The sequence below is a fragment of the Pan troglodytes genome, chromosome 12 (genome assembly GCF_028858775.2).
Source record: "Pan troglodytes isolate AG18354 chromosome 12, NHGRI_mPanTro3-v2.0_pri, whole genome shotgun sequence".
NCBI classification, from domain to species: Eukaryota; Metazoa; Chordata; class Mammalia; order Primates; family Hominidae; genus Pan; species Pan troglodytes.
The window spans coordinates 115,997,729-116,020,890 of record NC_072410.2 but is presented as its reverse complement, the minus strand read 5'-3'; the positions used below and the strand labels follow the sequence as shown (position 1 = coordinate 116,020,890).

The following is a 23,162-nucleotide window of genomic DNA, read 5'->3' as shown; positions in this document are numbered from 1 at the left end:
TGGTTGTGCTATGGGAGGAGAGAAGGTCAGGACTGGAGAGGAGAACAGAGAGGCTGGCTCTGGTGTCCAGAAGGAAGTCTACCTTTCTCCTTTCTATGTCCAGAATCACCCAGGGATCCTGGATAGTAATGGCAGTTCGAGTTGCTGGAGCCAAGAAATTGAGCCCCAGGTCCCATTAGTCCTGCTGGACCATCTGGGAGTCTGGCTCTGGACCTAGCGACCTATATCTCCAGGGACAGTTTGACTTCCAGTTGTCTCCACCACAGGGTGGACAGGGTTGAGGTGGCTTCTTCTTGCTGTCTGGGCAACCCCTTTTAAGTGCCCCAGTTTGCCACAGTGGTAGTGATTAGCAAATGCACCTAGGGGATTCTGGATTTTATAGGCCTCTAATGTGACCAGTAGAGCCTCTGTTTTTTCTCATATTTCCTCTTCTTCTCCTGGGCTTCCTCCTGGACTCTATTGTAAAAGACCAAAGTAGCCACTTTCAAGAGGTTCTCTAGAGTACTATCTGGACCTATGGCCAGTTTCTGCAACTTCCTTTTGATATCAGGGGCTGCCTGGGTAATAAACTTGTCTTTTAAGATTAGCTTTCCGTCAACTGAATCAGGAGATAGGGAGATATGTTTCACTAATGCCTCTCTCAGCCTTTCTATAAACGCTGAGAAATTTTCATCTGGTTTTTGATCTATCATGGACAACTTACAATAATTAAGAGGTTTGGTACTTGTCCTTCTCAAGCCTTCCAGTATGCACATCCAAAAGTGTTTTCTATTCAACTCATCTATGGGATCATTGGCATTCCAACTGGGATTTTCAGGGAATACTGCCTCCCTCCCTATTGGTAATAGAGATTCTGCCACTTGTTCACCTTCTTTTTCTCTTTTGCTCTCCCTTCTTTTAGACTTCTTCTCTTCCAGACTTTTAGACTGGCTATAGGAGATATATTGTTCATCTCTGAATGTTTCTGCTTCCTGTAAGCCTGCCTGCTTTTCTGAAACAGTTAGGTTTTGGCTTAAAAGTAGCATAGCATCTCTCCATGTAAGATAAAACACTTACGTTAAATTTTGGAAAGACTCTATACATCTATTAGGGTCATCAGAGAACCTGTCCAAAGTTGGGAATTCCTTAAGTGGCACAACCAGAGGAACTAATGATTTGGCTATTGGGAGCCCTGAATAAGTGAGGCAGGTAGGGCACCCAGAAGTTGCATTTGAGGATTCCCCAAAGGGTTTGACTCTCTGATTTTGGGGAAGTATCTTTTGTAGGCTTGTCTGACATGGCTGCCAAGAGTGTGGGGTCAACTGTACAATGCTTACAAAGATTTGGGTTGTCTCGCAGGGCAAAGAAAGCTTGTATATAGTAAACCTTGGACCATTTACCCTCCTGCCTACAGAAAATATCTAGTTGTTGAATAGTATATAAAAAAAGACTTCCCTCAGAAAGCCAGGTTTTTTCATCCCCAAGATGGTAAAAAGGCCATGTCCTTGTACAATAGAATATGAGCCATTTTATCATCAGAGCCTCAGCATCAAAGGAGTTCCAGTGATTCAGAATGCACTCAAGGGCATTACAGACTGCAGATGGTTTGTTACCCATCTAATAAGAGATGGGAGACAAGGCATCCCTCAGTCCCCTTCCTCCTTTCTGTGTTACCCAGGGTGGAGGGAAAGAGAGAAAAGGCATTCCTCTTCTCCTTCCTTCTCTCCTCTGGGTCCCTGCAGCCATCATAGGTGCCGCCCCATGGATGCAAGCATATCCTTCACCCATGGATCCAGAGGAGCCAGTATGGCAGGACTAGTCATGCTCACCTGCATAAGGCTCTAGCTTTCTGCCCTGCTGGATTCCTAGACCCACTCAACCCAAAAGGCTCCCAAAGTACCCTAAGAGGCCTAGGAGAGATTCTGTAGTAGTTGGGTTTGGGCAAGACTCTTTAATGCAGGGAATGTCCTAATACCATCTGTGGCTTCCCTTGCTATAGCCCCAGTGAAAAATCAGAATTCCACAGAATGGGACTGATTAACTTCCAAACATAAAATTCCTTTTTTAAAAAATCCCATTGTAGTTGAATGCAGAACAGGTGCCTCAAATGAGCGTAAGAATTGAATGGCTGCCATTCCTTTGATGGGGAGAGTATTGAAGCTAAGATTTGTCTTATCAGGATGGCTACCTCCCAGCTGTTGAAAGTGGAGATTTTTTTTTTTGTTTGTTTGGTCTACAAATAGGACATGGGGTCTGATCACTGATAGAGGAACGTAAAAGGGAAAAGAATTGGGAAACAAGGAGTTTGGGGCAGAGGGATGATAAGGCTCCCCAGGGAGAAAAATTCCTTTCCACTAGGTGGCATTGTAGGGTTAGAAATGTTAGGTAAAAACTCTGACTCCAAATTCTTTTCAGGCAAAAGTTAGAAAGAGAGATTTGGGGTTTGATAGGTTGCCCCCATAGCAAGCCCAGACCGTAAGAAAATTAACTTCTCTCATAAGAGAACTGTTTAAATTCACTGGACAATGCTGAGCTATTATATGGAGGAAAAAAACAACCCAAAAGGAGACGAGGATATTCACTCGGGGTGAAAGATCCTCCCATATGGTGCCATGAATGTCTATTACTGAGGGATAGAAAGGCCCTTACTAGGTGAAAATTTAGACTGAAGTCTTGAATTCCCTGTTTCCAGGAAATCACAAAAACAACAACTCTTTGAATTACATTCTTGATTATTAAGATACCAACTAACTCTACTCCGCAAGATTATATCCCTAGGTTACAAAAACACCCACAACATTGCATAGAAAGAAGAGGTTGGAGACATGATAGCCACAAGAAGAAAGAAGGAAAATGCAATAGGAAAAGATTGCAAGTCTTTCTGCTGACTCCCTGATGGGCTGTAGGGGACTGGAGTTAGTCCAAGGGCTTTCAGATAACACTGAGGGGGTAGCCCCAGCCAGAAACCTTCAGTTGCCCTGGGACCTTCCAATCCCACATGATGGCTAGGCCCTCTGTGAAAGCAAACTAGACTGGAATAGACAAGAAGCCTCAGAAATGCAAGTAAAGGTGAAAGTTAAAGGTCAACTCTTAATCATCCTTCTGATGAATTCCCTTCTTCCCAGCCAATGCACCAAAATGTGTTGTAATCTTACCAATGCACCAAGATGTAACAGTCTCCCGTTGTCTGAGATAATATCCAGAGTTATTTGTCCTAATTCCAAGAAGATTAAGGAGTGCAGACAACAAGGGTGAAGTTGGAGTGAAACTTTAATAAGCGAAAAAAGAAAGCTCTCTGCCAGCAGAAGGGGGAGCTCTAATGGGGTGCCCACTATGAGGCCAGTTGTGGGGGTTTTACGGGCTGGAAAGGGGAATGAATGTGCTTAGTCTACCGGCTGTCTTGGAGAAGGCATGACTCAGCTTGGCCAGGCACCCTGGCCCAGGACCAATCAGAAAGCCTGGCCTAGGACCTTTGCCTGGGACCAATCAGGGGCTGAAGTTATGATTCACAGAGGCCAGACTCACAGTCCAAAAACTGGCAAGGAAAGTGCCCACTGGAACTAACTGGAGCCCACTGTGCCCACGCCCACAAAAGGAGAAAAAAACTTTTTCCTGGGAGCCTGCTGACTATACAAAGGACAAAGGCGTTTTTATGCCAGGACTTGTTCCCTCATCTGAGTGAGCCAGAGGTTTGTGCAAGCTTTTATCTGAATGGGCCAGAGGCTCTCCTATCTGTGCAGCCGTAGGCATGTCTCCAGGCACAACACCCTGTGCTAGTTCCCTTATCAGTGCCTGCAGCTTGATTTTTTCCCCAGGCTGATTTTTACATTATGTGGGGTGAGGCACTGACTGGTGGGCCGAGGGCTCTCTGGGGACCCTTCCCTTGCTATTTACCTAAGGCAAGCTAATTCCTTTTAGTGTCATCCTCATCTCTTGGTCCTTAGATGGCTATCACCTCTGAATACAGCCGATATGAAGAGTTAAAGGGGAAAGGGATAATATCCCCTTGACATTTCAGGTATTCCTTCTGCTCACATACTATTGGCAAGAAACTAGCCAGTCGCCCACCTCCAGCTGTTAAGGGAGCCTTGGAAATGCACTAGGAATTATTGGCACCCACGTACCAAGCTAAATATTACATTACCATGGAAGAAAGGAAGAATAAATTTTGGGGTAACTAATGGTCTATCACAGGAACAAAACCAAAGCTCGTCTTGCAATGAGCAGAGCCAAGCAAAGGGTTACTTGCCATCAGTTTTAGGGTAGGAGGTGCTATTTTACAAAATACTCGTAAGTCATATATACCTATCAGTATATAAAAAGTCCAGGTGTAAAAAGAATGAATTACAAAATGTCTTTAATATTTGTAATGAGGAAATGATATTTAAAATAAAACAATAGCCCTCCCCTTTCTCTGAAAGCACTCTGACCACAAATTCCACTTAGCCTGCCAGCTCACACCTTTCAACTTCCTTTACCAAAATTTCCCTCCTTTACATCACAATATTAAAAGGGGAATCTGAGAAAGCACTTTTCAGACAAATCAATATGTACCCAGGATGACAGCATAGATTAGTAAACCACAGCAAAGTTTATTCATGTGCCAGGGACATAAAGATACATTAATTGTTTGTTTTTCTAGGCTGCCAGTATAAGCTTTTCAAAATGTTTAAAGTAAATAAAACCAATAATACAGCTAGATACCACATTGCAAAGACCCCTAATGCTATTTATCAGCTTTAAAATACTTTCAACTGAAATCAATTACATTTTAATATACACATATTATATAGAAATTACCTATAGCTCTTTTAAAAATCCTATGACATTAACATGAAACTTTATTAGAATTTAAGATTCTATATGCAGACCTGATAAAGCCTTAAATTTAATTATTTTGGAGTAATGTCTTCTTAAGAAATGGTAGATAGGATAAAATAATTTACAGATTTATCTGCCTTTGAACTGGAAGGAATTTTAGGTAATCACCTGGTTCAACCTACTCCCTAAAGTCACACAGCTCTATAACTTCCCCCTCACTCAGCTACTTTTTTCTGTCTAAAGATATGTCAAAGCGATTTCATATGTAATCATGAGACATTCAAGTGCAAGATAATTTACCAAGAAATCCCACTCCAAGATCCACTGTACTTATTTAACAAGACAAATTAAGTTTGTGTAATGAAAATACACAACAAACATTGCATTTAGCGTTTTGACTCCACTTTTAATTAATGAATCATAGCTCCTATGCTGAGGAAACATATTATGTATAGATTAATATAAATATATTACTGGATTGGCTAAATGAAATGCATCCAGTTCAATGGAAAATGTGCATTCTATTCAGAGCCATACTTTAGAAAAAAAGAAAAGAAATATAAATAAGCAAAATATAATTCAGAGAAGGTTGGTATATTTGCAGTTGGAGCATCTTGGCTTGAATGTCTTTATATATGACTCAGAAGCCTATCAAAAGGGCTCTGAGCCTCAGACACAAGATCAATGCCTTCTTTGTAAGTGTTCCTTACCCAAAAATGGCTCTGCAGGAGTGTCCTTGGGCAGCCAGGACACATAGACAGCCTCTGCAGGAACACTTGGCTCTAGAATTTGGGACTGAGGGAGATGCAGCGAGCCCATCATGACGAGTGCAACCAGATGTGGAAGAAGCCAATGTGGGCATGTCACGATCTCATCAGCATGCCAGTGTAGGAGAAGCAGAGGCTCCGGGGTCTCCCTGCTGATCTGGAAGATCTTGTCTGCTGCTTCTGTACACCCGGTGCTGTCTGAGTAAGACAGGTCTTCCAGATATTTGGTAGTGATTAAGTGAAACATATGTTCCAAGAAAATGTTTACTATGCCAGGAAGAAAGCAATCGCTGGCCTCTCACTGGAACATGATGAGAGGGACCTTTGTGATGACGGGTCCATCAGTCAGAAGAGGGTACGATGGCTGAAGTAAAATTAAGATGCCTGGTCTCCAGTTTTCTGCCACACAACATGCTTGTAAGAACAGAAATTTGGGAACACTGCATAACAAATGGTGGATGTAGATGTTTCAAACAACATCTAATCTAGTTAGACGTGGCACCTGGCCAGAGTAACTACGGTTCACTAAAACTATTCTGGATTAGGCTTAATACCGTCTGCAGGACCTTTTCTCTGGAGGGACTGGCATCAACCACATGGCAGCCAGGATTCTCCATCCGCTGGTAGGACATTTCTACCCTGGGGACAGACAAAACACAAAGAGTTGGTCTACTTTTTCACACAGCTATTTGCATTAATGTTCTTTTCCTACCATAGCATAAATAGCTTGAAGCAAGCTTCCCATGTCATTTATCTCACTGTAACTAGCTTTGCCCACAGAAGACGTTCATGCATTTTGTTTAACAAATAATAAATGAATAATAATGTTTAATAGCTAGCGCTTGTTGAATACCTGTTTTCTGCCAAGCATTAGCATTTTGCATGATTTTTCTCATTTAATTCTCAAAGTAACCTTAGGAGGGAAGACTATTGTCATCGCTGTTTTGCAGAGAAGGCAACTGAAGCTCAAAGAATTTAGGTAATTTGTTCAGTGGCAAATTTCCCCCAAGTCTGTGCCCTGAATAATTTTCATACAAGCCACAGTCCTTAATATATGCATGGGACTCTTCTAATATTTTGCCAGAAATCTACATATCCTTTCCATGCTAGGTAGCCTTCATGTGTATACAGTGACTAGTGCCTGTTTCTTTATGGAATCCTTATAGCACTGTGGTTAAAATAGGGGTGTCGAGGTGGATCGTCTGCACTCACAACTCTGCCTGACCACTTCCTAGCCAAGTGAATTGGTCAAATCTCTTCTCTCTGTGTCTCAGTTTCCTGTTCTGCAAAATGAAGACTGAAACCGTACCTTCCTTGCAAATGTTCACTGAAGTTTAATGGAATTAATACAAGTAAATTGCTTAACATAATATCTTTACCCACAGCAGCTACCATTATTTATAACGTTACTATGTTATGATAACAGGGCTATCACTGTTTAGTTAGAGAAAATATTTCTGCTTCAGTTTTTAAAGGCAGTGGTGTAGAACTGATTCATACTCAGTCATGAGGCAGGAGGCCTGGCCAGACTCTCTTCTGCCGTCGTGTTTATAACCTTCTAATTAAAACAAAAACACTGGCTGCAAAATCAGAAAGATTTTAATCCCGGTTTTACTACTGAAGAGTTATGTACATTTAGACAAATCACTTAATCCTTTGAGCCTTAAAGTTGTAAACTGTAAAATACGGCTAATGTTTTCCTCACAAGGATGACATAACATCAGTAAAATGCCTGACACACGGGAAGCATCTAATAGGTAGATGTTACTATGAGCTCGTTATCTAGTGCTCTGTGTGATTATACTATGACTGGGGAAACTGAGGCACAGAGACACTGACTGTCTTACCCAGGTGCAGCTGCTCCTAGCACAGCCAGGATCAGTGGCAGGGTCTGACCCCTAGTCCGATGACCTTTGCTTTAAGATAACAATGCTGCAGCCCTGTGGTGACAAGCCCATTGGAAGGGGCTGAAGGAACTTAGAGGATGTTGTCTCTTGTGTTTGAAAACTGGAAACAATATCACTTCCTCACAATCCTAAAGCCAGTGCCAGTGGTTCATCTCCCTTCAGGAATGCCTGCCGCTCACATTGCATTGCATTGGGACACCTACTTTTGACGAAACACACTGTTGGCCTCAAGTTCTGCTTCTTCCCTGGTCTTCTCCATGCCCCGGCCCTGCAGCCTCTGCAACCTCTCCTCAGGACTCACGGTGAGCAGCAGGATGAGGTCAGGTTTGAGCAGGTCCTCTGGCCACTGGTATACAGGGTGATGGGCTGGGGGCAGGTGCTGGAGACCCCCACTCACCTCAGTGGCTATGGCATAGGTGGCCGTGCTGTGCCAGTACCTGAGAAGGAATGGGGTAGTGAGTTCTCTGTCTGCAGAAGAAGTCAAAGTAGCATCTGAAAATCAGCAGCCGGGAATGATGAAACCAGGGTTGGCTCTACAGAAGTTTTTCTAGTATTGCATAAGTTAAATAAAATTAAATTTTATAAACTAAAAAAAGTTATATAATATTGTTTAAAAAATAAAATTGACAACAGTAATAATGCAGTGTGTTCTTCACACAGCTCCATTGACCCATCTCAAACTACCATTTAGTGTGGCCTCCCCTCTGTCATCACATCTTTTTGGTCCTGCTGTCCGCGTTCCTCTATGAAAGAACGGAGGGTGACAGGGGACAATGAACCTGTTTGGCAGTTCGTTTGTATTTAAGGGCTGTGTCTTGGCAGACTAAAATCCTGGAAAGGCCATGTCAGTTCCTACACTGTTTTCACTTGAACTTGCCAATGAAATTCACGTTCTGGGACCCCTGAGGTAGAAGCCTCTTTGTTTCTCCCAACTATGCAGTCTGCTGATGGTGCCTCAGTATGAGACAGGGAGACAAATACGCCCTGCCCAGCTCCATGAAAGTCCTCCCTAAGCAAGTCAGTCGCTCCTTCTGCTGGCTGTTTTAAAAAGTGATTTTGGGGGAGGAAAACAAAGTTATTACCATACACAAAAGTCAAATCAGTCTCTATTTAAAAATGCCTAGTGGCTTCCTACAACCTACAGGAAATGCTTGGTCTTCTGGTAAGACACAGAACATCCCTCCTAGTCTGCACCTGCTTACCTTTTCCTCTGGTGAGAGTGAGGTTCTCAGCCAGCAAAACTCTCCTCTCCCTTCAGACTCCTAGGAAGCCCCCAAACAGAATTGACTGTTTTCTCCTCTGTGCTCTCAAAACCCTTTCTACGTGACTCTACTGAAAAACTCCTCATTGCAAATCAGAACTACTTGTTATAAGTGTAATATCTATTGTCTCCTCCATTAGGTAATTTCTTGAGTGGGAAATCTTTTTTAGTAATGCATGTCTGGCACATAATAGATATGCAATGAATGAATGTTATTTGGGTGTATAAATGAATAAATGAATTAGAACGATTTCATTTATCAGCATAGTTTATTATACTCTTGCCCTGTTCATGCCATCTTCCAATTTTAAAGGACTAAATGGACAATTCAGATCCAATATAAAAGGACCATCACTCACAATAAATATTTATGATATAAACATTCCAACGTAGAGATACCCAGGGGCCCCTCCTCATTTGTACTTTCAAATTACCACCTTCAATTCTTTGTTTTTGTTTTTGTTTTGAGGTGGCGTCTCACTCTGTTGCCCAGGCTGGAGTGCAGTGGCACGATCTCAGCTCACTGCAACCTTTGCTTCCCAGGTTCAAGCATTTCTCCTGCCCTACCCTCCCAAGTAGCTGGGATTACAGGCATGCACCACCACGCCCGGCTAATTTTTGTATTTTTAATAGAGATGGGGTTTCATCATGTTGGCCAGGCTGGTCTCAAACTCCTGACCTCAGGTGATCCACCCGCCTTGGCCTCTCAAAGTGCTGGAATTACAGGCGTGAGGTACCATGCCTGGCCCAATTCTTTAAAATCCTAAAATTTTGACCATTTTAGAATTGAACTCCTCTCCACAGTGAAAAGTACACAGTGGTATCCACATAATAAATTCCCTGTGTTACCTGAACTGTACATCATTCTGCCTGTGTCCCCCGCCCCACCTGTTTTGTACATGTAGGTAAAAGTCATCTAAGCTAATATAGCCTCCATCTCCTCATCTGGAAAACAGAGATCATGCAAGGTTTGTTTTCCTTCCATAGTTGTTACAAATACAGACAAGTGCTTAAAAAAAAACTGTATCACACTGTTACTATAAGATAAATATCTAATTCTTATCAGACACTGGTTATAACTAAAGCCGGATCATTGCAAATTATGATAACAGAACACAGGACAGCACTGAAAAGGACACAAGTAAAAAATTCACTTGGTTGGGAGGCCGAGGTGGGCGGATCATGAGGTCAGGAGATCGAGAACATCCTGGCTAACATGGTGAAACCCCGTCTTTACTAAATATACAAAAAATTAGCCGGGCGTGGTGGCGGGCACCTGTAATCCCAGCTACTTGTGAGGCTGAGGCAGGAGAATGGCATGAACCCAGAAGGCAGAGCTTGCAGTGAGCCGAGATCACGCCACTGCACTCCAGCCTGGGCAACAGAGCGAGACTTCACCTAAAAAAAAAAAAAAGAAAAATTCACTTGGGAGTTGATCATCTCAACACCATCCATCCTTCAAAGCCCTTGTTCACCTCCAAAAGTGTGCTCTGAGAGCTTCAGGCCACTGCCAGCTCCTGTGAATTCTGCCTGGACACCTTCCTATGTGTTACTTACCCAACTCCTGTTACTCACAAACTTGTACTTTCACTCTCTCTGCCAGATGAATTTTGTCCCTCAAGCTCAAAAAAAGCCAATTAGGTCTCAGTTTTCTTTTTCTGGTACTTAAACTATAATTTACACCATGGTCAGCACATGCTCCAGATTCACTGAATTAAATACCTACCTATGAATATAGAGTCTGATATTATCTTATTTTTAAAGTCTTCTTTATTGTAGAAAAATCACCAGCAAGAATAGATTTTTAAAGGTAACGGGGTGATTAAGACTCCAACCTTAACCACAGTCCCCGTTAAAAATTACTGTCTCTCATATTTTTCAGCTAGATAATAGTACTGTCTAAAATGGATTTTATTAAAATCTTTAAACATGAATAAAATCCACAAAGACAACAAATAACTGCTCTTTTCTTTTCATCTGACAAGGTGATACAGCATTTCTTTAAAGAACTAAATTGCAGGCAATTCACACACACAAAGAAGACAAATCAAGGGAAGAATTAAGGACCTGTTTCCTATAGAGTTCTCCCATTGAAAATACGGCTGCTTGTTTTAAATAATCACACCCTTAGCCCATCAATTTCAGACGCTTCCCACTATTTAGTATTCTCCACTCCTGCTATCAGGGAAGCCACATTAGTTCAAATCAAAAGCAATTTGCCAACACATTATACACTGCTCATATAATAATGCTTTATATTTTAATAGCAATTTCCTATTTTCAGGGTACTTCCACACACATCCACTCACTGAATCTTCATCACAACTCTTGACAGTAGGCAGGGAAGGGGGCATGAGTATCCCCACTTAACAGATCAGAAAACTGGGGGACAGAGCGCAGAAATCCCTGTGCACACAGTGGCCAGTGCTGCTTCAGGATCCGCAGGCATCCTAGGATATAATGGACCTCGAAAGTCATACCCTACTAGGAAAACCTTAGTCTTTCTCTTTGAAATAAAGGGGACTGTATCAAAAAAGATGTCAATATGGTTTGGTTCTTTGTCCCCACCAAAATCTCATGCCAAAGTGTATTAGGTTGGTGCAAAAGTCATTGCGGTTTTCGCCATTAAGAATAATATCAAAAACCACAATGACTTTTGCACCAACCTAATAATTCCCATTGTTGGAGATGAGGCCCTGTGGGAGTTGATGGGATCATGGGGGCAGACACCCCCCTTGCTGTTCTCGTGATGGTGAGTTGTGATGAGATCTGGGTGTTTAAAATGTGTAGCACTTCCCCCTGCTCTCTCTCCTCTGCCTCTGCCCCTGCCCCTGCCCCTGCCTCTCTCTCTCTCTCTCCTGTTGCCATTGTTTGCTCTTCAATTTCCACCATGATTGCAAGTTTCCTGAGGCCTCCCCAGCCATGCCTCCCATATAGCCATGCGGAATTGTCAGTCAACTAAACCTCTTTTCTTTATAGATTACCCAGTATCAGGTACATCTTTATAGCAGTGTGAGAAAGAACTAATACAGATATCACATATGATAACATCAGGCATGTTAACAATAGGGCAAAAACATTTTCCAGGCAAAACCTTCCCAAAAAGGAACAAGATTTCGTATCCTTCTCACTTCATCCTAAGATTCCACGTAACTTGCCAACCTTGAAATTATTATTATGTTATCCCCATTGCCATCCCCATTGTCATCCCAGGGTTAAAACGACTCAAGGGCCATCACAGCCTAGACTGCAGCCACAGCCTTCTAGCTGATTCTTTTTCCTTTCTTGCCCCTCCCCCACCACGCACTTTATTCTCCACATACAGTCAGGGTGGTCTCTTGATGGAATATTTCAGACATACAGAAAAGTGTACAGAAAAAGATATACTTTCAAGAAAGGAGTAGTAGTTCTGTGTCCAGATAGGACAAATCAGCTTTTCAGTGACCAGCTTACCCACCAGGAACAAGTGGAAAAACTAGAGGAGTCAAAATTAAAGCCTGGTAATACTAAATGTCAACAGGGCTGTTAGTCACAGGGAATTGGCAAATACTGCTGTGGGGAGGGGAGGAGACTCAACATTCTTTCAACCTCTTTAGAATACTTTTTGCAACATCTACCAAACCTGAACAGCCATAGACCCCATGCCCCTGCAGTTCTGCTCCTGGGAACCTATGTAACAGAACTGCATCCATATGTGCACCAAAAATGCATAAAATTTAGTTCACAACAACACAGGCAAATCTTCAAAACACATGTGGTATGAAAGAAGTCGGGTGCAAATAAAACTCCATACCTAACAAATAGTTGCATTTGTAGGCAGTTTAAGAACAGGCAGAACTAATATATGGCTATGGCAGTTGGGACAGTTGCTGCCCCTGGGGAGGAAATGGGCAGTGACTGGGTAGGGGCAGAACAGGGGTGTAGGGGCTGTGCCAGGCTCTCATTCTTGATCTGGGTACAGGTGACTTGACTGTGTTCACTTCTTGAAATTCCTTGAGATTTATATTTATGATTAATGTTCTTTACCAACTATGCCATACTTAAATGCAATTGCTTATGTTTACAAAAATAAGTAAATCTTTGGAGAAAATGAACATTCAAGAAATGTTAAGAAATAATCCAATCACAATCAAAGTCCTTCTGATCTCCTTATCAACCACATTTATCTCTACTTCCCAGAGAACAACTTTCTTAAATCTGCTGTTCAACATCCTTTCATCTCTCTACTCTTTGCAGTATGGATAACTGCATGTATTCTACTGAATAAACATCTTTCGGCAACTTGACATTTTCATTCAACATTATGGTTTTGTAATGTGTGCGCCCTCATGCATTGCACAACATATTTACACTGCTGCTGTATGGTTTTCCACCTTATACATATGCTGGTATTTATTTATGCTTTCTCCTGTTGATGGGCTTTAGGTTTTTCAAATTTTGCAACAGTATGAAGGAAGCTGAAAGAAACTTTTGTGAGTGTTTCTTCAGTAGGCAGGAGCAATCTTCCACTTTGCTACATCTTCTCAAACTGCTCTCTAAGTGATTATGCTACTATCATATGATATGTTCTGACTAGCATCATATGAGAGTTTCTATTGATCCATATCATATGAAGAAACCTTTAGTTATAGTAGTTTCACCAACTGGAGGGGAGTAAAATGAAATCCAGATGGGAGTAAAATGGAATCTCATGGTGACTATAATCTTCTCATCCATTTGTCATTGTGATGTAAGTTCAGTATGACCTGCTTGTCATATCCTTTCCTCTTTCTTATAGTATTTTTAAAGCTATTTTTTCTTCTTTTTTGTTTTTTGTTTTATTGTTTTTGGGATTTTTTTTTTTTTGAGACAAGGCCCCTCTTGCTGTGTCATCCTCTTGCTTTGTCATTGCAGCCTTGACCTCCTGGGCTTAAGGGATTCTCCTTCCTGAGTCTCCTAAGTAGCTGGGACTACAAGTGGGTGCCACCATACCCAGCTATTTTTTTAAATATTTTTTGTAGAGACAAGGTCTCACTATGTTATCAAGGCTGGTCTTGAACTCTTGGGCTCAAGCACTCTTCCCACCTCAGCCTTCCAAAGTGCTTGGATTACAGGTGTGAGCCACTGCACCTGACCTAAAGCTATTTCTTTTCTTTTCTTTTTTTTTTTTTTTGAGACGAAATCTCGCTGTCGCCCAGGCTGGAGTGCAGTGGCATGATCTCGGCTCACTGCAGGCTCCACTCCCTGGGGTTCATGCCATTCTCCTGCCTCAGCCTCCCAAGTAGCTGGGACTACAAGTGCCCACCACCTCGCCCGGCTAATTTTTTGTATTTTTAGTAGAGACGGGGTTTCACCGTGTTAGCCAGGATGGTCTCGATCTCCTGACCTCATGATCCGCCCACCTCAGCCTCCCAAAGTGAAGCTATTTCTTACAGGTGAATTTTTAAAGTATAAATCAGTTTATGTCTCTCCTTTATCAGAAACATTCCAATGGCTCCCCAGTGCACTCAGAATAAAATCCATTCTATGAATGGCCTACAAGCCCTACAGACCTGCCCCAACCTTCCTCTTCCCATTCATCCACAAAGCACCTCCTCATCTACTATGTTCTCAGAACATATAACATTTTCTAGTTGTCAGATATGTTAGCTTATTTCAGTCTTAGCTTCATTCTTGCAGATTTCTTTCTCCACAGTGCTTTCTGTTAACCCGGGAATTTACACATTTGCCTTTTTTTTTTTAAAATCAGGGCTCTGACTAATGGTGCTTTCTCAGACAGGCCTTCCTAAACCATATCTAGTGGAGGGTTAGCCATTTTTTAGCACATTACTTTGATTTTTCCTCTTCCCTGCATTTATCATGCTTTGATATTATCTTACCTCATCTTATGTATTATTTTATGTATTTGTTCACCTGATACTTTTCTTCTCCTATAATGTTAAGTTTGCTCCATGAAAATGGGGACTTATCTATCTCATTGATATGGTTTGGCTGTGATCCCACTCAAATCTCATCTTGAATTCCCACATGTTGTTGGAGGGACCCAGTGGGAGGTAATTGAATCACAGGGGCAGGTCTTTCCCATGCTGTTCTCATGATAGTGACTAAGTCTCACAAGATCTGATGGTTTTAAAAAGGGGAGTTTCCCTACACAAGCTCTCTACTCTTGTCTGCTGCCATGTGAGATGTGCCGTAACTTCCACCATGACTGTGAGACCTCCTCAGCGACATGGAACTGTAAATCCATTAAACCTCTTTCTTTTGTAAATTGCCCAGTCTCGTGTACGTCTTTATCAGCAGTGTGAAAATGAACCAATACAGTAAATTGGTACCAGAAGTGGGGTGCTGATGAAAAGATACCCAAAAATGTGGAAGCAACTTTGGAACTGGGTAATAGACAGAGGTTGAAGCAGTCTGGAGGGCTTAGAAGAAGACAGGAAAATGTGGGAAAGGTTGAACTCCCTAGAGATTTGTTCAATGGCTTTGACCAAAATGCTGATAATGATATGGACAATGAAATCCAGGCTGAGGTGGTCTCAGATGGAAATGAGGAACTTGTTGAGAACTGGAGCAAAGGTAACTCTTGTTATGCTTTAGCAAAGAGACTGGAGGCATTTAGCCCTTGCCCTAGAGATTTGTGGAACTTTGAACTTGAGAGAATAATTTAGGGTAACTGGTGGAAGAAATTTCTAAGCAGCAAAGCATTCAAGAGGTGATTTGGATGCTGTTAAAGGTATTCGGTTTTAAAATGGAAACAGAGCATAAAAATTTGGAAGATTTGCAGCCTGACAATGTGACAGAAAAGAAAATCCCATTTTCTGAGGAGAAATTCAAGCTGGCTGCAGAAGTTTGCATAAGCAATGAGAAGCCAAATGTTAATCACCAAGACAATGGGGAAAATGTCTCGAGGGCATGTCAGAGACCTCTGCTGCTGCCCCTCCCATCACAGACCCAGAGGTTTAGGAGGAAAAAAATGGTTTTGTGGACCCAGGTTCCCTCTGCTCTGTGCAGCCTAGAGACTTGGTGCCCTGTGTCCCAGCCACTCTAGCCTTGAGTAAAAGAGGCCAAGGTACAGCTCAGGCTCTTGATTCAGAGGGGGAAAGCCCCAAGCCTTGGCAGCTTCCATGTGGTGTTGAGCCTACAGGTACACAGAAGTCAAGAATGGAGGTTTGGGAACCTCCGCCTAGATTTCAGAGGATGTATGGAAATGCCTGGATGTCCAGGCAGAAGTTTGCTACAGGAGTGGGGCTCTCATGGAGAACCTCTGCTAGGGCAGTGTGGAAGGGAAATGTGGGGTTGGAGCCCCAACACAGAGTCCCTACTGGGGCACTACCTAGCAGAGCTGTTTGAAGAGAGCCACTGTCCACTAGACCCCAGAATGGTAGATCCACTGACAGCTTGCACCATGCACCTGGAAAAGCTGCAGACAACACCAGCCTGTGAAAGCAGCAAGGAGGGGGGCTATACCCTGCAAAGTCACAGGGATGGAGCTGTCCAAGACCATGAGGACCCACCTCTTGCATCAGCATGATCTGGACATGAGAAATACAGTCAAAGGAGATAATTTTGGAGCTTTAAGATTTGACTGCCCAGCTGTATTTCAGACTTGCATGGAGCCTGTAGCCCCTTTGTTTTGGTCAATTTCTCTCATTTGTAATGGCTGTATTTACCCAATGCCTGTAGCCTCATTGTATCTAGGAAATAACTAACTTGCTTTTGATTTTACAGGCTCATAGGTGGAAGAGACTTACCTTGTCTCAGATGAGACTTTGGCTGTGGACTTTTGAGTTAATGCTGAAATGAGTTAAGAGTTGTGGGACTGTTGGTAAGGCATGATTGGTTTTGAAATGTGAGGACATGAGATTTGGGAGAGGCCAGGAGTGGAGTTATATGGTTTGGCTGTGTCCCCACCCAAATCTCATCTTGAATTCCCATGTGTTGTGGGAAGGACCCAGTGGGAAGTAATTGCATCATGGGGACAGGTCTTTACCATGCTGTTCTCATGATTGTGAATAAGTCTCACAAGGTCTGATGATTTTAAAAAGGGGAGTTTCCCTGCACATGCTCTCTACTCTTGTCTGCCGCCATGTGAGACATGCTTTGTACCTTCCACCATGATTGTGAGGCCTCCCCAGCCCCATGGAACTGTAAGTCCATTAAACTGCTTTCTTTTGTAAATTGCCGAATCTCGGGTATGTCTTTATCAGCAGCATGAAAATGGACTAATACACTGGTTTATCATTGAATCCTCTGAATTGAGACTAGTCTTTGGCACACAGGAGGTGTCCAGTAAGTATTTGTTGAATAAGCCAATGAACAAATAAATGACTGAAAGTATAGACTCATTAATGTCCCCGGTATGCTATTTCCAGCTTACCTTGGCAAGTTATTTTACCTTTCTGAGATCTATAGTTCTCATCAGTAAACTGGGAATAACATATAACATTCACCTACCCAAGTTATAGTTCCAGATACTAGTATTATATATGTAATTCTCTAGCAAATGCCGTGCCTGGTATAGGTAATTAACAATTCATAAGGAGAATTCCTATTATTATCATAATACAGTTTGACTTAAACACAATTTTTTTCCTGGCATATACATGTACGTATACACACACACACACACACACACACACACACACACTTATATATTAGGGAGAAAATGCCTAATTCAAGGCATCTTTATACCTACCTGTCTACAATCACAGGAGATTTGGCAGATTCTTTAGCTATTTCGGAGGCCACAATATAATTGCCCAAAGAGTAAAAAGCTCTTCTAATGATAGTTGGTTCATCATCAAAGATCTTCCTCCACTGGCCAATGCAAGAGGGTGGTGACTTTAAGAGGACAGCCTTAAGTGAATCTGCCACTGACTGGGTCACCGTGGTTTTACCTGCAGGTCATACACAAAATATATACATCTTAACCACAGCCAAAAAGTTAATATTGATGTAGAAAGAGCACAGACATTCTCTCAAACTGCAAATGAAATGAGTAGACTAAATAACAGGATTCTTTATAAAAAGCTGTAGACCCATAGGAAGTTAGGATTTCTCTGTGTGGTATTAGGAAACCCGGAGGAAAAATTCTGGTTAGTGATCAAATCTGATATTGGGAGTCTAGACACAAGAGCCCCTTTTACGTGTGACTTTTATTCCTGGCAGCCCAGCTACTGCTCACCCTCTTACCATGTCCCCCACCCAGAAGACTTTCTCTCCTCTTATTGTCTATAGTTGATGAACCCACACCTGGCATCCACAGCAACTCTTCTCGCCCCTCCTCTCTTTGTACCTTCTTCATACCCTGCTTCCACTTCTGTGCAATCCCTTTCCAATTTCCAGCCCTGGTTCTACCACTCACTCCTGTGCTTGCCCCTTTGGGCTTGGCCTTGGCCTTTAGAGCTTTTGTATCTGCTTTAGGCTTCAGCTTTCTCCTCAAAGGCACTGCTTAGGCCTCATTGACTTTCTGACTCCCCCTTGCACAGCCTCGGGTGACAGATTAGCCCCTTCCCAGAGCCCATCTCACAATTCTCAGCTGCTGCCTGGAGCTCAGGACAGGTGGTGATGAGATCTACTCCAGCACACTGTGCACTAGTTTCTCTGAGCTCCTACTGTTTCGATTTATTTTTAAGTTTCTCTATCACACACTTAACATTTTATTGCCAACTATCTATATTCTTTTTTTCTTAGGTTGTCAGGACGGACCCTAACAGTAGCTACCATTTCTCAGTGTCTGCTAGGAGCCAAGTACTCAGCACGTTATACTCCTAATTCTCCCAGGGACCCTGCAAAACAGTTATTATTTAATCATCTGACAGAAGAAGAAACTGAGCACTGGAGAAGTTAATAAATTTACCCAAACTCACCCTCCTGACAGGCCTTGGTGCAGGACGCAAATGCAGGGCAGACGGAACCACTAGCCTATGTTCTTTCTGCCACTCTATGCTAACTCCTTGTAACATTTGTATGTGTGGATGCTTGTGTTGAGGCTGAATTTTTATGTCTCCTGTAATCCCACCAAGTCTAAATTAGCTGTGGGTACAAAATAAATGATCAACAAAACACATCAGCTGAAGGATTGATGGTGTTACAATTCCCTCTGCAGCTGAAAGAAACTGTGATGGGTCCTGGGCACGGCCAGTACATTTGAGTGAAGACAGCTGGTCTCCCTGAAGGCCAGGACATGGCCCGCTCCTTCACATGGAGCCAGGATGGTCAACACGGGCCACCACCTGTGCCACATCTCCCTAGCTGGGTTCACAAGTGCCTCTATATGGAAATTGCCTTTTATATTATGAAAAGTCTGTACCCCTCAAGTTTACACAGGAGGAGAAACTCCTACCCTGAACCACTCGGATGCTAGTTCTCCAACATCAACCCTCTCCTCAGTGTGTCCTGGGCCACAGGAGCAGCACGTCTGCCCCTTTTGTACTTTGGTCTCATGTGAGCACACATTGTATTTTGACCTCAGTTTGACAGCTCAGAAGGCTTTTTTTTCTTCCATTTCCTAGTTCTTCCACATTTTGCTCCAGAAGAATCTCTGAATTGCCTATGGTTCCTGGACACACCACCCTGGTTCAAGCCCCTGCACCTTTGCCCAGGCTATTTCTTCTGTCTGGAGGATGTTACCTGCTTTCGTCACCTGACCAACTCCTATCTGTACTTAAAACACAATCCAGGTATCACCCTTGACCATGCACTCCACCCGACAAAGCCCCACAGAGGCCAGATTCAGTGCCCTTCCTGTGTTCCGCCAGAGCACTGAGGATCCGCACCCACACATCATGCTGCTTCATATTGAAGGTCTTATGCATCTCTGCATCCCAGGGCCTGCCTAGCACAGGGCCTGCCACACAGTAGGGGCACACATAAGGCTCCATATAAAGTTTGGTTTTGCAGGAAGTATTTCTGTTTCTGCAACTAATCAGTTAGTGTCATTGCCTATAACTAAAAGGTAATATTATCTTACCCGTGGCATCCAGTCCTTCGATGGCAACAACCTGGAACTTTCCTTTCTCGATCTGTTTTGGGCACTGGTCGACCAGGTCAAGCACCGCCCGGGCTTCAGGAATAAAGGAGGTACACTGTAAAACAACGTCTATCCATCAGCAATGAAGCCAGGGGGCTTTTGCAGAAATCACACCTAAATTGCTGAGCACAATATTGCCGCATGCTAATAAGGCCTAAGTTATGCTGAGCACTGTGCCAGGCCATGGGAATTCAGAGTATTTCGATGCTAGGATGGACTGGAGTGTTTTATTTTATATTGAGTAGCTGAGGCTCGAAACAGCTGTCCCTGTCTGGATCGCTTGGTGGCCTGCAGCCTTCACTGAGCAGCTTTGAGAAAGGCCAGGCAAGGCACATCATCACAATGTCCTGTGACACCGCAACCATGGAACTACAGGCCCGCTGGGAACAGTGTGTCAAAAGAATGGGAAATCAGCTGCACAGTGGGCTGGAGAGAGCAGTCTTCATCTGCAGCATGTCCTCTCCTAGCCATTCAGGGGGCCGAGATAAACAGCCAAGCACTGCAATCATGAAGCTGGCAGAGCAGCGTCCCCCTGGGAATTCCCAGTTCCTCAATGTGCATTATCTCACCGCACGCTCACAGCATCTCAGAGCGAGGCTCAGACACTTACTTATGTGCTTGCTCTGAGCATGGCAATCTTCTAAGTGCTTTACAAGTATTCAGTTGCCAATCTCTGTGAACTGGGGTGGGGGGGTGCTATTATTATTCCCACCATATGAATTAAGGAAACTGAGGCAGAGAGTTGAAGAAACTTGCTCAAAGTGACACAGCTAATAAATGCCAGAGTTTAAATTTAAATACACGTGGTTGATCTTGCACTCTTAACTGCTCCACAACGCTTCCCGTAAGCTTGGAAAATATTCCCAAGATCCATGGGGCATCCTCAGGGCTCATCTGTGTCACAGGAGGACATCTGCCTAGCCTGCGATCAGAAAGAATTTTCAGTCTCTTTCTGTGGGTACCTGCTGTGAGTCAGATGTTTCCTTAATCAGGACAACATCGCAAGATGGGAATTGTACATGTCAAAGGGCAAAACTTAGAGTAGTTGAGTAAGCTGCACAAGGTTCATGGCCAGTCGGTAGGTAAACACTATTTAAGTCTAAATTTCTTAAACCCCCTAAACTCATGCATTTTCTTTTTCACCCCAAGATCCTTGAATGGTGATCATCAGCAAATAAAATTACTTCCCAGCTGACATTATTTTCCCTCACTCCCGGCAGCCCCTTTACTCCCTCTGTACTGCTGTTGGGATGCTTTTACAGCAAGCATCACGTGGCTTGGTGTAGGTCTATGTTCCACGTCAGGTTGGAAGATCCTTGCAAACAAGAATCTTAAAAGAGTTGCCTGGCATACAGGACACCTTCCCTACCTGATTTGTGAACGGAAATAAACAAACCACCCAGGCAAGAAACGGCTTTACAGAGCAGCCTCTTGGTCCAGTTCTCTGGTCTGAAGGGTTCAGATGCCACGCTGGGAGCTGGAAAGGGACAGAACTCTTACCTCCTCCAAAACGGCCCGGGCGGCCTCCCGGTCCGGGAAGACCACGGAACTGGGCAAGTCTGGCACCACCGGGTGCAGCGGGGGCTCCTGGGCGGGCACGACCTGTGCGCAGCCCACCTGCAGCCGCCTGCCGTCTTGCACCTCCCAGAGGCGCTGCCACAGCTGGCCGCGCGGGTCGGCCTCGAACTCGCCCAGGTGCGGGCGTGGTGCCTCCTGGCAGGCGCCCAGCAGCTCGAGCAGCGCTTGCCGGGTGTCAGGGTCATCCAGGGGGTCGCGCAGCAGGAAGCCTTGCTGTGCGCCGCCTGCCTGGCCGCCCGGGCAGTAGCAGAGCAGCCTGAGCAGCTGGCACCGCTGGAAGGGGCCGCGGCGCAGCTGGTGCAGCAGGCGCTGGTGCAGCCGCGCCGCCCGGACCCGGGCCCCGCAGCCGGCGTCCGGGGTCACGGGCACGCACAGCGAGTAGCTGCGCTCCGGGGGCCCCAGCAGCGCCGCCAGGCGGGGGTCCGGGGCGTCTGCGTCGCCGGGGGCGTCGGCGCCTAGGGCGAAGTGGGCCAGGGTGCAGTCGGGAAGCTCCAGGACGAAGCGGCGCGGCGGAGCCATGGCCCCAGCGCAGACCCCGCGCCGCCCGAGCAGCGGCCCCGACAGTGGCCCGCGCAGGAGCCGGCGGGCGAAGGCCATGGGCGCCTCAGCGACGCCGCCCTCGGCCCCGCCTCGGAAACGAAACCTGGCGGGAGCCAGGCGCCGGCGGGAAACGAAACCCGGAGGGAGCCAGGCGCCAGCGGGAAACGAAAGCGAAGCGTTGCGGGGAAACGAAAGCCGGAGGCCCCAGCGGGGCAGGAGCCCTGGGGCTGGGGCGCCCTTCCGGCCTCTCCTCCTCGCCGCGAGATTTGCGCGATAAACGGCCGGCGCTCGGGAGCAGACGCTCGGCCCCGGGGCCCCAGGTGCGCGGCTCCGCGGGCCTGCGCGGTCCCCAGGCGCCGGCTCCCGGGGCTGACACCGAATGAGGCCCCGCGCCGTCGGCCCCAAGGTAGCTCCGTGTGCGTTCTGCGGGTGGCTGGCGGCCCCGACCCTGGTTTGTGTTCCTCCTCTGCGGCTTATGCCGGGTGCATGGAAGGGGGCGGGGGTGCACGCGCGAGGGACAGAGGGACAGAGAAGTCCCTTCCCGGTGTAACTGGCTCTTCAACGCCCACTTGCAGGCGCACTACTGCCCTTGGATGACTGACCAGGCCCTGCAGACCATGGGCCCCCTCCCCGACCTCAACTCCTAGCTCTGACCACGCGTCCCCGCCCCTCTAATCCTGCAGAGCTGCTTTCCTGCGGGAACAGGGCGCAGTTCTGGCTCTTCCCTCTCCTGTATCTTATCTCACCTGTGCACTCACTCACCTGTGCACACACTCACCTTTGCACACACTCACCTTTGCACACACTCACCTGTGCACAAGCTTTTCCCTCTTCTTGGAATTGCCCTCTCCCTTTTGCTGACTCTCCAACTGGGAAGTGTCGCCCAGATTGGCACCTCGAAATCGCCTTTCTTCCACCAAATTGAAGTTTCCTGCACTAAGGTGAAGTGTGTCAGGATAGCACCCTCTGCCTGCCACAGTCCAGCATCAGCACTGTTGCTGCCTAACAGTGTAACTGCCTAACAGTGTAACAGTGTTTGCGCAGTTATTTGGATATTTTATTCTGTGTTTACTCATTAACTGATGCCTTTTAAAAATGATGTCAAGCAAACCAAAAACAAACAAAAAGATAATATTCTCCAGGGAAACTCTCTCAAAAAAATAGAATTGAGACGAAGATTGAAAACATTAGATGAGCTGAAAGCAGTTTTTTTTTTTTATGTCTTAATAGTATTGGACTTAAACTTGGGATTATATTTAATTCTGAAAAAAAAAGTCTTAACAAACGTGAAATATAGA

General features: G+C 44.8%; 2 protein-coding genes across 4 annotated transcripts in view; one reads left to right on the top strand and one right to left on the bottom strand.

Annotated features, from left to right (window-relative positions):
- Positions 1-4,549: 4,549 nt before the first annotated feature.
- On the bottom strand, positions 4,550-22,130 carry CMPK2 (cytidine/uridine monophosphate kinase 2). The gene is made up of 5 exons (XM_515282.9): positions 21,247-22,130; positions 19,687-19,801; positions 17,410-17,611; positions 7,678-7,911; positions 4,550-6,206 (listed from the first exon to the last, which is right to left on the bottom strand). Exons 1-5 carry the CDS (start codon positions 21,919-21,921, stop codon positions 6,083-6,085), a joined length of 1,350 nt encoding a protein of 449 aa, XP_515282.3. The 5' UTR covers positions 21,922-22,130; the 3' UTR covers positions 4,550-6,082.
- The window catches only part of RSAD2 (radical S-adenosyl methionine domain containing 2), a 32,377-nt gene continuing 31,225 nt past the window's right edge, over positions 22,011-23,162 (top strand). The window contains exon 1 of one of the 3 annotated variants that reach the window (XM_063788773.1): positions 22,011-22,270. The gene's annotated coding sequence lies outside the window, so the exon portion shown is untranslated. Of the gene's footprint in view, positions 22,316-23,162 lie in introns of all 3 variants that reach the window. The other 2 variants (XM_063788775.1, XM_063788774.1) reach the window with 2 other exon arrangements.

Excerpts from the sequence above, each read along its gene's own strand:
- CMPK2 (XM_515282.9), bottom strand. The coding sequence starts at position 21,921 with ATGGCCTTCGCCCGCCGGCTCCTGCGCGGGCCACTGTCGGGGCCGCTG. Across the intron at positions 19,802-21,246 it reads CCCGGGCCGTTTTGGAGGAG|TGTACCTCCTTTATTCCTGA; the intron begins GTAAGAGTTCTG and ends GTTGTTTTACAG. Across the intron at positions 17,612-19,686 it reads CGAAGGACTGGATGCCACGG|GTAAAACCACGGTGACCCAG; the intron begins GTAAGATAATAT and ends TATGACCTGCAG.